The following is a 12,855-nucleotide window of genomic DNA, read 5'->3' on the forward strand; positions in this document are numbered from 1 at the left end:
GATAAAATGTTATGGGGTTCTAAGGAGAAATCGGGGGGGGCTTCCTGGAGGAGGTAGCATTTGAATTGGCCCTTGAGAAACAGACTATGACAGGTGGAAAGAGAGAGGGGAAGTGAACGACATGGGCAAGGCCATAGAGGTGAGAAAGCTCCGGGCAGACAAGAAATCATTTGTTCTCACTGAACCACTGTGTTCACGAGATGGCATGGAAGGAGGTAAGACTGATGAAGATCAGGCCCAGGTGACAGAAGGCTTCGACTGTCAGGCTGAAGGTTTGGCCTTATTTTTTTTTCTCAGTGGGCAGAGGGGAGACACAGAAGATTTTGTATAAGGGAGTGATTTGATCAGAGTCTTGCACTAGGAAAATGAACCTATTTGGGTGTACAAGAAGAGGGCTGAGGTTGGAGGGGTCCCTAGTAGTCTGAGCCACCTGTGACCCATAAGACTTGTCCTCTTAGACGGTGGTCAGGCTGTTGATATCCAGCACATGGGCTCCCGCGTGAAATTGAAAACTATTCTGTGACTGTGGTCACAGTTCCAACCTATTTTCACTTCTCTTACAGGAAAATAGTGGCCGAGTATGAGAAGACCATCGCCCAGATGATAGGTAGGTATCCTCACTGATGGGGGGCTCAGGCCTGCCCTGAGATTTCTGAACTATGGGGAGGGCTTTGAAAGTAGAGACTCAGAGTGTGTTCCTCTCAGGCTCCTCTTAGAGCATGAAGCCCTTTAGGGAGGGACCAGAGCATCCCAGAAGGTGGCTCTGCCCCAGATCAGTGAGTCTGAGGACCTCCTGGAAACACCTGTCAGCGTGTGTGTCCCTTAGCATGAATTATTCATGCCTGTGGGAAGCCGTGGCTGTCACTTCAATGGCCACCATTTGACCCAGCCAGAATGGCCCACCTCATGGGGAAAGAGATTTGGGTTGGTTACTAGGATATTTGGGTGATGTTTTTGCTCATGGGAGAGAATCAGATCTCTATAATGAAATCTCTAAACCCTAATTTAGTTTAGACACAAGTGAAAAAATACCTGACTCAGCCTTTACACAGAGGTCTAGAACAAGGACAGTAGAACACGTGGCAGTCCAGCTGCCTGTCCCTATTAACTGGTCACAACACTATTTCTCACTGAGGTTGGACACTGCCTCAGAATCCATCTTAACACAGCATCCCTGGCAGCCAGTACTGACAGATTACTTTGGCCTACAATAAAAGAAGGCCTCATGTTACCAGTTATACACACCTGGCTCTTTTTTGTTGTTGTTTTCTTTTTTTGCGGTACGTGAGCCTCTCACTGTCGTGGCCTCTCCTGTTGCGGCGCACAGGCTCCGGACGCGCAGGCTCAGCGGCCATGGCTCACGGGCCCAGTCTCTCTGCGGCATGTGGGATCTTCCCGGACCGGGGCATGAACCCGTGTCCCCTGCATCGGCAGGCAGACTCTCAACCACTGCGCCACCAGGGAAGCCCTCTTTTTTTTTTTTTTTAAAGAAAAAGTGAGAAAAGGCCTTTCGCAGAAGTTCCAAGCCCAAGTCTTTTCACTGATGATCATCATTGAAAAATGCTGTTATAACTCAGGGTGCGAGGTGTGGGATCTTTGTTTATTTATTTATTTGCTTAGGTCCATGATAGCAGTTTTTTAAAAAACCTTTTACTCCAAAGGACATAAGCTTACTGCAAACCACAGCTTGATGCTGTTTTAGCAGGTGACCCCTCGTCATCTCAAACGTTTGGATATGTCACACCACACCTCTAGCTTTTGCCCCAAGGTAAATATGACCACAGCCTTGGGAACAGTGAAGAAGCTTCCATTCAAAAGAACTTTAATTTTGGTTTATTATAATAAAGACCATTTCTCCCAGAGCTCAAGGGAAGCCTATTGGGGTTTTTTAAAGGATCAGCCTCATGGTGTATGCTTTCTATCAAATGAAACCTCTGTTAAATTGGTATAACATATGGATACATATGGATGAGATAAAAAAAAAAAACCCTTGGAACTGAAACTGCTGCTGAAAATGGTCAGAAGGAAGGATTTATATCTTCCAATACACATTGTTTGGCAACCTTTCCGCATCCTGGAGTCTTGGGACGTGAAAATGTCACTCAAACCTACATGGCTCATCTGGAAACATCCTTCTGCGTCTCAGTCATCCATTTTTATTTTTTACTTTTGACAATGACGTTTAGGCCAGTGTTGAAGAGCCTTTGTCCTGACGGCAGGCCGCCCAGAGCAACCAGATGTTCTGGCTCGGCTGGCGGTTTGATAGAAGCAGACATTCCCTCTTGAAAACTGACAGAGCCAGAGTCTCTAGTTGACATAGTGGCCTGTCCTTGTGGTGACAGAAAGAGTATTGGACTTTGATGCTTTCCACGCTGCAGGTGACAGTAGTTAGAACAGTGTTTTCAATTCAGACACAGTCTGAGGAGCGTGTGGAACCCTGACTCCAGGGGTTAAGGCCACACATGCCACCCCCCTATCCCCACCCCCTCCAGGAGACCTGGCGTGTTTGGCCTGAGAGCCCCTCTCTTCAAGAGCTGTGAAATTTTCCCTCAGCGTTTTCCTGTTTTGGGGGTGTTTAAGCACTCTGCGGGTGGCTCTGCGAGACCCCCTCCCCAGCGTCCCTGGCTGGAAGCAGTGCTGTCACTTGGGGTGGCGCCTCATGGTGTGTCTGTTCCTCATCGCCCCCTCCCCATCCTCACTTCCTGTCCCGTTCATCACCCACCTTCCCAGAGCTGTTCTCATCCGAGAGGTGGCATGTCTGTGGGTGTCATCCATCAGTCACTTGCAGGTCGCCGATTAGGGCCACTGTCAGTTTCAGGGTCCTTGTGTCCTTGCCGAGGATGGTGTGGGGCTGCGGCATGGCTGGAGCTCACTGTAGCTCTGGGCGGGACCTGCCTTCTTTTGAGGCAGGAAACACACCCATATGTCTCATCTGGATCCCGTATTTTTCTTCTCATTTCCGCTCACCCACCCACCATTCCTCATGGAAAGGGAAACTCAGGCCCAGAGAGCTTGCCGTTCAGGGCCCAGAGTGAATGTAATAGCATTTTGAAGTTAAAACCAGCTTCTACCCAACTTCCACTAGCCTTGACTCCAGCCTGGCTCCCTGACCTCTGTTTAACCTTCACACATGCTCCATGTTGGTGTGACATCTGTCTTGTCATCACAGTCCGTTCTCACCATATGTTACTAAAGAGAATATGTTTCATTAAGTTCAAATATTGACTATTGAGAATTCAGAACAAAAAGGGATTTCTGTGCTTTCTGCATTCCAGGTTGTTGCGATTGATTTTTTTTTTCCTGCTTTCCTAACAACTGCCCTGATTATCTGTTTTGCTTCCATTTTCCGTTGCTTCTTGCCCTTTGCTTGCAAAACAAACAGGCAAGCCTGGTAAGTAAATGCTTTTTCACCTAATTTGACACCCGCCCACTGCAACCCTTATTTGTTTGTTTGTTTTTCTATTTTTGTTACTTTTGCTTTTGTGTTTTGGCTGCATTCCCCACATGGTTTAATAGTGTTTCCGCCTGAAAAAGCCAGAACATCTCCAGGGCCGTTGTTTTATTGTTGTGTCTATAGAACATCTTGGGTCTTGAGCTGATTTCCTGCTTTGAAGCACCTAGCAGCATTTGTAAGTTACAAAAAAAAAAAAAAGATGTGTGAAGCATTCTCTCCTCCTCCAGCATTCTCTCCTCCTCCGTCTCTCCCCGGGAACAGGGAAATTCTATTTTTACAAGGGTTATGGGGGGAGGAAAGGAAGCTGAGGCGGCCTAATCTCAGATCCAGGAAATCAGATGGACTCCGTTTGATAAATGGCTCCTTTACCAAGCCAAGTGAAATGTATACATGGCGTAGAACCAGCCCAGAATGTGCATTGTACAGCTTGCCGAGAACTAAGGAAGCAGCTAAAATTCAAAGAATAAAAACAAGCATTTGGTTACTGGTGGAACTTTGTAACGCCCTTTCTTTTAGGAGTCTAGACGTAGCAAACAGATTGCTGGCGGTTCTGTTCTTGCCATATGTTAAAAAGCTCCCCCTTCGTGGGTCACTGGGACTTGACATCATATCAGCTGGGGGGAGGCAATGATGCTGCTGATAATGGGTCACTGATGCTGGGTCCTTACTATGTGTTGAGGGCTTTATATTTAATCTTCTCCCAAATGCCATAAGAGAAATACTGGGATCCCCTGTTTCAGGTGTGGAGGACAGAGCTGAAAACCTCTGCCCAAGGTCACACAGCTGGGAAGTCTCAGAGCCAGGTCTGGAATGTGGACTCTCAGACTCTGGCTCCTGGGTCTTCACCTCTGCCCTGGTAGCGGGATCTCTGAGAGGCAGGGTATGAGGACCTCAGGCATCTTCCGGGCCTGTGGTTCTCCAAACGTGGTCCCGGGACCAGCTGCCTCAGCATCGCTGGGGACCTTGTCACAGATGCAGATCCTCGGCCCCACCCCAGACTGACTGAATCGGACCCTGCTGGGTGGGCACAGCCATCTGTGTGTGAGAAGCCCCTCATTTTGGAAATGAGGCCCTGGGACCTCGAGGGAGGACTTATGAGCAAGCTTATGGTCAGGGCTGGAGCCGAAACCAGAATGTGGTCCCCTGTTCCGTGCTCTTCCCTCCTCCCCCACCCGAGGACATGCCTGACGTCAGGATACAGAAAGATGCCCGTCTATCGGGAATCTAAGGGAAAAGAACCCAAAGCAACATCTCCCCACTTTTTTTTTTTTTTTTTTTTGCGGTACGCGGGCCTCTCACTGCTGTGGCCTCTCCCGTTGCGGAGCACAGGCTCCGGACGCGCAGGCTCAGTGGCCATGGCTCACGGGCCCAGCCGCTCCGCGGCATGTGGGATCCTCCCGGACGGGGCCACGAACCCGTGTCCCCTGCATCGGCAGGCGGACTCTCAACCGCTGCGCCACCAGGGAAGCGCCCTCTCCCCACTTTTAAGGGAGCTACATCCTTCCAGGTCCATCCCTAAGGGGCTCATGTGGAGATGCAGTTATGAGCACAGCCTTGGGTTTGGATCTGGATCTGCTGCGTCCTCAGTGAACAAGTGACTCGGCTTCTCCTGTCGGAGGGATACTAGAAATCTGCCGCAAGGCTGTGCTCATTCATTCACTGCCCAGCTGCACGGCGCGTATTGAGGTGCTGTGAGTCCGGCACTGTCCTAGTTCTGGGACAGAGCAGTGGACAGAACAGACTCAGGACCCTGCTCCCAGGGATTGTGCCTTCTACACACACACACGTGCACACCCACATGTCTGATTTCACGATACGGAGTGGCCACCACTGGGCCCCTCAGAGGAGGCGTTTCCCAAACGGGCTCAGGGACGGTGCCTCTGAACGAGGCGGGAAGCTCCAGGCTGGCGTTCCCAGCAGAGGCGCAGCAGTGCTGAGAGCAGAGCATGTGGGCAGGGGTTTGGATTTTATTCCAGGGCAGAGGGAAGCCCCTGGGGTGGGGTGACCTGGTTTGGACTTCCTGGAAGTGGCTTAGGAGCATTGAATCAAGATAACAGTTGGTCCGGTGCCCGACATGTGCAAGAGCCCGGTACACTGGCCGCTGCTCTTACCATGGCTGTGTCATCATTTACAGCTGCTGTCCATCCTGCGGCCCAGGCACCCCTCCCAGCTGACCTGGGGCCAAGGAAGGACAGGAGCTCGGAGTGGGGCTTCCCCTCACCCCCGCCACTCTCTGCTGTCAGCAAAGTTCCAGACGGTTCAGAGCAAGTGGTTCCTTGCCCACCCAGACCAATGATGGATTGGCATACAAAGCATAGAGAGCGCTGTGCGGTCGAGGGGCTTTTCTATAGAGTGGCCAGAGAAAGCCGTTCCCATCAATATGAGGGATTTTCACGGGGTTCCAGGCATATTCGCCTGCAGTGGCCCACCAAGCAGTCCATTTCACCAGGATCAGCCACTCTGAACTGGGCCAGAATTTAATTCTTTTGTGCATAACTGGGAAACTCACTTTGACAGAAATAGCTCTCTTTTCCTGGGAGTTAAGATACTTGCTGTATCAAAGGAAATGTCCATTTTTGTGTGGAGTAGAATTTCAGGGCCATGATTATGTGGGCTTTGGGTTCATGGGATGTTTTAAGGACGAGGAAACCGTTTTTCTTAAAACGGTTAATAATAACACTTAAGCTTAAGCTTAATAATAACACTTAAGAAGGGAGATTCCCTCCCTCACAGCTCAATCTACGGCACCTTTTAATCCGGACCAACACAAAATTCAGTAGCAACGTTTTCTTTCTTACCTTATGGATCGGTCTGTGTGCTGTGGACAATCACATAGAATCACCAGGGTCTCCAGGGTTGCATTGATCAGGTTAAAGAATGCTGGCTCGTTTCCATCCCATCTAATGTTGCCCAGGCCCAGGTCTGGGATGCTGCGCCCGTGGGTTTTGTTCCTTTAGAGCTGGATGGGTTCGGGGGAGTGGGTCTGTCTCAACCAAAAGCCAAGGTCTGAGATTGCTCGCTAGTCAGGCTGAGTTGCATCTGAGGACTCAGCCAGCCCCAGAGACCAGGTCCAGAACCCATGGGCCCCATCATTTTGTTCCCGTGTCTCCTGCCAGAGGATGAACAGAGGGAGAAGTCAGTTTCCCACCAGACGGTCCAGCAGCTGGTCCTGGAGAAGGAGCAGGCCCTGGCCGACCTGAACTCGGTGGAGAAATCTCTGGCCGATCTCTTCAGGAGATACGAGAAGATGAAGGAGGTCCTGGAGGGCTTCCGCAAGGTGTGTTGAGGTTCGCGGGCAGAGCGGGAGGGACGCGTGGGACGGAGGAGGTGGGGCGGGCTGGGAGGATTGTGGGCCGCTCGGGAAGGCCGTCCCTGCAGGCCGGGGTGCTCGGACTTGGCTGTCCGGGGTTACACCCGCGTCCCAGGGCGCTTGGGGTTCCCAACCCTCCTCGGCATTTCTTCTGTGGCCTCGACCCCTGTCCTCTGTCGAGTCAGAATGAAGAGGTGCTGAAGAAATGTGCGCAGGAGTACCTGTCCCGAGTAAAGAAGGAAGAGCAGAGGTACCAGGCGCTGAAGGTCCACGCGGAGGAGAAGCTGGACAGGTGATGCCCCCACCCCGGGTCTGCTCCCAAGGGCCCCCCAGCAGCCCCGGCCGAGGCAGGCTGGGAGCTCCTGGCACCCCTGCTGTCGGCTTGGGCAGGGTGGTTATTGTAGCTGTGCTTTTCAATACAGTTCAGGATGAGAGTGCACTCTCCATTCGCATCCATCTTGATAAATAAGGGATGCGTGTTGTAATTTCCGGGGTACCCCCTGGAAGTACCTCGGCATCACGAGCGTGGGGGTTCTCATGGGCTCCTGTGCTCCAGCCCCCATTAGAAAGAGCTGGAGCCAGGTGATGGGGTTCCCCCTACCCAGATTTGGGAGAAGGAAAGCGGGAGGCATCTGCGAGGAAGGGTGGTCATTTCTGAACCCCATCCCCGCGCCGTTCTTGCAGGGCCAACGCTGAGATCGCCCAGGTCCGGGGCAAGGCCCAGCAGGAACAGGCTGCGTACCAGGCAAGCCTGCGGAAGGAGCAGCTTCGAGTGGACGCTCTGGAAAGAACGCTGGAGCAGAAGGTAACAGGCCCAGGCGGGCCGGGCTGGCCAGACACTGAGACACACAGAGGCTAGGCTTCCCTGTGCCCGTGGCAGCTCCAGGACAGCCCGCATGTCAGGCACTCCCGGGACAAGTTCATGCTTCATGAGCATGGCCTCGCTCTCCCTCTGGAAGATCCAGGTTACCGCAGCCCTGAGGCTGGCCTCTTTTCTGCCTTTCTGGGAATTGCCATTTTTCATTCCTTTTCAGCGTTCATTCGTCAGATATTTGCTCAGCACTTGCAGTGTGCCAGGCATAGTACTTTAATCCCTGCATCCAGCGAGTTTACCAGTAAGTGGATGGTACCCACCAGGCAGCCCCCTGCTGCAGAACATGGGCAGCGTCAGGGTCAGAAGGGCCCCCAGGTGTCCTCTCATTTTCGCGGATGGTGGGATCCTCCTGAGGTCCCTCAGCCTGTCCCCAGATTTCCCGATTTCCAGTCAAGTGCTTGGACCACCTTAAACACCGTCCTCCCTGGGTGTCCAGATGAGAAGCCCCTTCCACCCAGGGGTGCTGTGAATCTGATTCTGAGTGAGTGTGCGCCAGGCAGGCTTCCTCCCTGGGTGTGTTTGCAGACATGCACCCCCATTCTGGTTGATTTACTGAGCCTTAGGATTCCCCAGGATGGGGTCATCTGAGGGCCCAGTGGCCGGGGGCAGCAGCACTTCACATGCATTGGGGTCCTGATGGGCGTTGGTGAGGACACTTTATAGGCAGGTAGCAGCAGGAGCCCAGGGTGTCTCCCAAATGGCCTCTGCTCCCCTAGAAGCACCCATCCAGGTTCCAGCACGGCTGGCTGGGGTCCCCAGGGGTTCTGGGCCAAGCAGTGCTAACCTCTGCAGTGGGCAGTTACCACCTCCCACGTCACCTGCATGGTGTCAGGGAGAGATTCAGGTCCCTGCCCCTCCCTGCCATCCATCCTGACCCTCGGCAGGCCTGGCCCTTCACCTCGGTTTCTAGGTTTGTAATGTCGGAGGACTGAACCAGTAGATCTTGAAGGTTTGAGATGGTTCCCTCTTGTTTCCATCAGGGTATGATGGTGTTTAAATTGCATCCTGATGTTAGCTAAATCAGTAGAGCTAAAACCAGGGTCAGGAGAGGTGCTTTTCAAGGCACCCGGCCTGTTCAGATGGTTACGGTCGCAAAGTGGAGGTGATTGATGCTAGGTTTTCTGGCAAGCTAAAAGACAAGGAGAAAGCCAGTTGGATTTGCATTGTTTTGGATAACAGAAAAAATACAAATGTATCTGCAGACATAGTTTTGTCTTAAACTAAGACTCAGGAAGAAGGGGTTAAGCACATGAGTTCTTCGCTAAATGGCTCTAAGTGATATGGAGACGGTGGTCTCTGTTTTCAAGAGATCCAGAAGCATGATTTCCCCCCAGGGCAGCTCTCAGGTGACGGCGTTGGGCAGTTCACCCAGTCGGGACTTGATAAAGCGAGCTGGGACTTTTGCCCAGTGCGCTGAGCTCCTCGATGGGGCAGTTTCCTGGGCAGTGGGCTGATGGTGCCAGGACAGAGCTTGGAGAACCTCCAAGAACTGATAGCTAGTGGGTCTGCTAGTACCTCTCAGCATGCCTAATGCATAAAATAGCCAAGCTGTATAGGAGCCAGGCCGACCTGAATTTGCATTCCAGGTTTGCTACGTCTGACCAACTGTGTGACCTTACGCACAATGCTTAACCTCTCTGAGCCTCAGTTTCCTCACCGAAAAGTGGGGGGATAATAATGGCTACCTTTAAGGGACTGCAATGAGCACAGGGTGCAACCACAGGGCCTAGGCTGGGTTTGCATGGTGCCCGGCATGTGGTAAGTGCTCCAATAAGATGAAAAATCACTGTTAGCAGCCCCAGCAGTGGCAGTAGTGGCGATAATAGTAATTTCAGGATTAGTGGCTGGTCCTGCAGCCCATGCAGAGCCCCATCTTCCAACCGGCATTTCAGTGCCTCAGGGAGCCGAAAACTCTAGACGGGCCAGGGCCGAGGCCAAGGGGATGTTCCAGGTGGGGCTCTCTCCCGGCGGGGCTGGTGGCAGGGCTGCAGCCAGGACCGAACCTCTCCCCTGCTAAGGAGGGCTGATTCCTCCCAGGCACCGGCTCAGTGATGAGTGGCACCCGGAGCCCAGCTGGGACACAGGGCACGTGGCTCCGGGCTGGAAGGTGTCTTAGGCCCCAGGGTTTCTGGGGAGGGGCCTCAGTACAGCGTCAGGGCACAGGCTTGTGATTGACTTGCCTTCCATGGGGACCTCGAGGAAAAGCTGGCTGCACAATGTTCTGGGGATACTGGAAAGATCTCGCCCCCTTGGAGAGGACCTTTCAGGATTGGCTGCTGAGCCAGATGAGCATCAGGCCCGACATTTAGTCCATCTGAGAGCAGAGCCGCTGCTGTCCAGATGGAGGCATCGCCCCGTTGATCCCCGTCCCTGGAGAATGGACAGTGTTGTCGGATCACTGGTGCGAGATGACATGTAATTGACTCCTCTTGACGGGGCTTCCGAGGACGGGCAAGGTGTGACTTGAGGAGCCCCTGAAGACGGCTTGCATCTGCCCTCACCTCTCTCCTCGGGCCCTGTATCCACAGCACCTCCTCACCTGGCATCCTCTGAATAATGCTAGGGATCCCATCCAGGTAGAATTGCTTATCCCCTCTGGTGGCATTTCTCAAAAAAAGCCACCATCCTTCTGTGCCCACATCCATGGAGACAAATAAATGGAAGAGAACCAATACTAGTTAAGCCTTTACTATGTGCTGTGCAGGGAACTTTATATTTCTTACCTCATTTAATTCTGAGAGAGACAGATGTTATTAACCACACATTTGAGATAAGGAAAATTGAGGCCCAGAGAGGTTGTGTAACTTGCCCAGGGTCACACAGCTAGAGCTGGGATGTACAGATTGTTTGGCTCCAGGTCATTTCTTTTGCTGCTTTGGATAAATTCAGGGGGACCAGGTGGCCCAAAGGACCCCTTCCTCTTAAAAAGCCCAGTGACCATTCTGATTGACTTGATTTCAAACAACCTCTTTTTTTGTCTTCATTTGCAGAATAAAGAGATAGAAGAACTCACCAAGATTTGTGATGAACTGATTGCCAAAATGGGGAAAAGCTAACTTTGAACCAAATGTTTGGACTTTGACCATTGCGTGCAATATGACCGTCGGCACACTGCTGTCCCTCTGGTTATGTGGACAGGTTCTGTTTTCACTTTTTCGTATGCACTACTGTATTTCCTTTCTAAATAAAGTTGATTTGATTATATGCAGTACTAAGGAGACTATCAGAATTTCTTGCTATTGGTTTGCATTTTCCTAGTATAATTCATAGCAAGTTGACCTCAGAGTTCCTGTATCAGGGAGATTGTCCGATTCTCTAATAAAAGACAAATCGCTGACCTTGGCCTTGCCCTTTGTACATGAGTTTCCAGGGTGAGCGGCTTTTGGATTTAATATGATCATGTACAGCTTGCAAAGGGACTCTTGCCTTAAGGAGTGTAAACTTGATCTGCATTTGCTGATTTGTTTAAAAAAAAAAAGAAAATGCATGTTTCAAATAAAATTCTCTATTGTAAATAAATTTTTTTCTTTGGATCTTGGCAATAAGTGTGGCTGTGATTTATTTTCTGGGAAAGGTTGAGTCTTTTCTCACCTTTGTTAAATCATATCAGATTTGGCCTTTCACTCTTCTCTGTCTGGGCTCATTTTTTTGTCCACAGATTTAAATAACATTTCCTTTGTTTATCGTGGCTGTGTTTGTAAGATGAAGCAATTGAGAAATATCGACTTGCTACTTAAATAATTGAGTGTGTTAAATTAACTTAAATTTTGTTTTTACAAATTCTCTTGGACTTTAGGGGGGCAAAATCTACTTCCCTTTATTGGCTCAAAGAGGTAGCAGGCTGTCACTCTTCCTGTTCATTCCTTTAGTCTGTGCAGATCAACCCTGAAATGTCCATTCCTCTCCAAAGGAATAGGAAATGGTGGCTATTCAGGTAATTAAGCCACTTTGGAGGTTAGGGATATGTCTGCCCTAGATTCCCTAACTGCTCCTAACTTTCCCAGGGACCCCAGCTTGAAGGGTGGGTGTATAAGGGCAGTGAAGGGGTAGGGGAGGTGTCCCAGTTTCCCAGGATGGCCGTAACAAACCACCACAAACTTCGCAGCTTAAACAACAGAAATTTGCCCCCTCGTAGTTCTGGAGGCCAGAAGTCCAAAATCAAAGTGTAGGTAGGGTTTGTTCCCTCTGGAGGCTCTGAGAGTCTGTTCCATGCCTCCCCCGGCACCTGGCCGTGGCCGGCAATCCTTGATGTTCCCTGGCTTGTGGCTGCATCATGCCAATCTCTGTCTCTGTCTTCACGTGGGTTTCTCTTCTGTCTCACATCTGCCTCTCCGTTCTCTTATAAGGACACCACTCTTTGGCTTTAGGGCTCATGCTGTATCCAGGATGAGCTCATCTCAAGATTCTCAATTACAACTGCAAATACCCTATTTTCAAATAAGGTCACATTCACAGGTAGTGGGATGTGGATGTATCTTTTGGGGAGGACACCTGTGGTGTGGGGTATTGGCTTGGAAAGCAGCCCCCAGTGCCTGATGGCCCTGGGCTTGAATGCCCCTCTCCTGCCCAGCCACAGTGGCTAAGGGATGCTCCCCTCCCACAGGCCCACCCCACCCCTAGCAGGGCAGGCCCTGTGCAGCCTCAGCTGGGTGGCAACGGGGTGGGGTGGGAGAGTCTCTTCTATAACGTACAAGGTAGATGAAGCTCAGCCGTACCACGCAGGAGAGAGAGACACAGCCTGCCTTTCTGGGAGAAAATACCTGCCTCTCGTCCCGCTGTCACCCTCACTGGACACTGGGCAGGGACCCTAACCAGGGCAGGGCTGTGCCTCCTGCCGCTGCCCAGCAATCTCTGCTTGGTCCAGCCTCTGGGTACACCTCCCAGGGCTCAGCCGCGGCCCCCTGCCCCCCATGCTCGCTCATCCGGACCAAACCCCCCTTCCACCCCGCCCCCAGATTCTGACCTCAGTTACCTTCTCATTCCTATCGCTCGAAAGCTTTAACATTTTTTATTAAGTAAAACATTTCCATCGCTAAAAATCTAGAAGTGCAGGTAAGAAAAAACCCTCATAATCCCCAAACCAAGAGATGCTATTAATATTTTTTTTAATTAATTAATTTATTTTTGGCTGCATTGGGTCTTTGTTGCTGCGCGCGGCCTTTCTCTAGTTGCGGTGAGCGGGGGCTACTCTTCGTTGCGGTGCACGGGCCTCCTGTG

The 12,855-nt window shown here is 51.3% G+C and overlaps 1 protein-coding gene across 11 annotated transcripts in view; it reads left to right on the top strand.

Annotated features, from left to right (window-relative positions):
- TACC2 (transforming acidic coiled-coil containing protein 2) overlaps window positions 1-11,183 on the top strand; it is a 206,824-nt gene extending 195,641 nt beyond the window's left edge. For all 11 annotated transcript variants that reach the window (XM_060125889.1, XM_060125887.1, XM_060125894.1 and 8 more), the window contains 5 exons: window positions 564-607; window positions 6,571-6,731; window positions 6,950-7,056; window positions 7,449-7,569; window positions 10,629-11,183. In XM_060125889.1, coding sequence (XP_059981872.1) covers window positions 564-607; window positions 6,571-6,731; window positions 6,950-7,056; window positions 7,449-7,569; window positions 10,629-10,694 — 499 coding nt within the window. In that variant the 3' untranslated portion in view covers window positions 10,695-11,183. The remainder of the gene's footprint in view (window positions 1-563; window positions 608-6,570; window positions 6,732-6,949; window positions 7,057-7,448; window positions 7,570-10,628) is intronic.
- Window positions 11,184-12,855: the final 1,672 nt, after the last annotated feature.

This window comes from Lagenorhynchus albirostris, chromosome 16, assembly GCF_949774975.1.
Source record: "Lagenorhynchus albirostris chromosome 16, mLagAlb1.1, whole genome shotgun sequence".
In the NCBI taxonomy this organism is placed as follows: Eukaryota; Metazoa; Chordata; class Mammalia; order Artiodactyla; family Delphinidae; genus Lagenorhynchus; species Lagenorhynchus albirostris.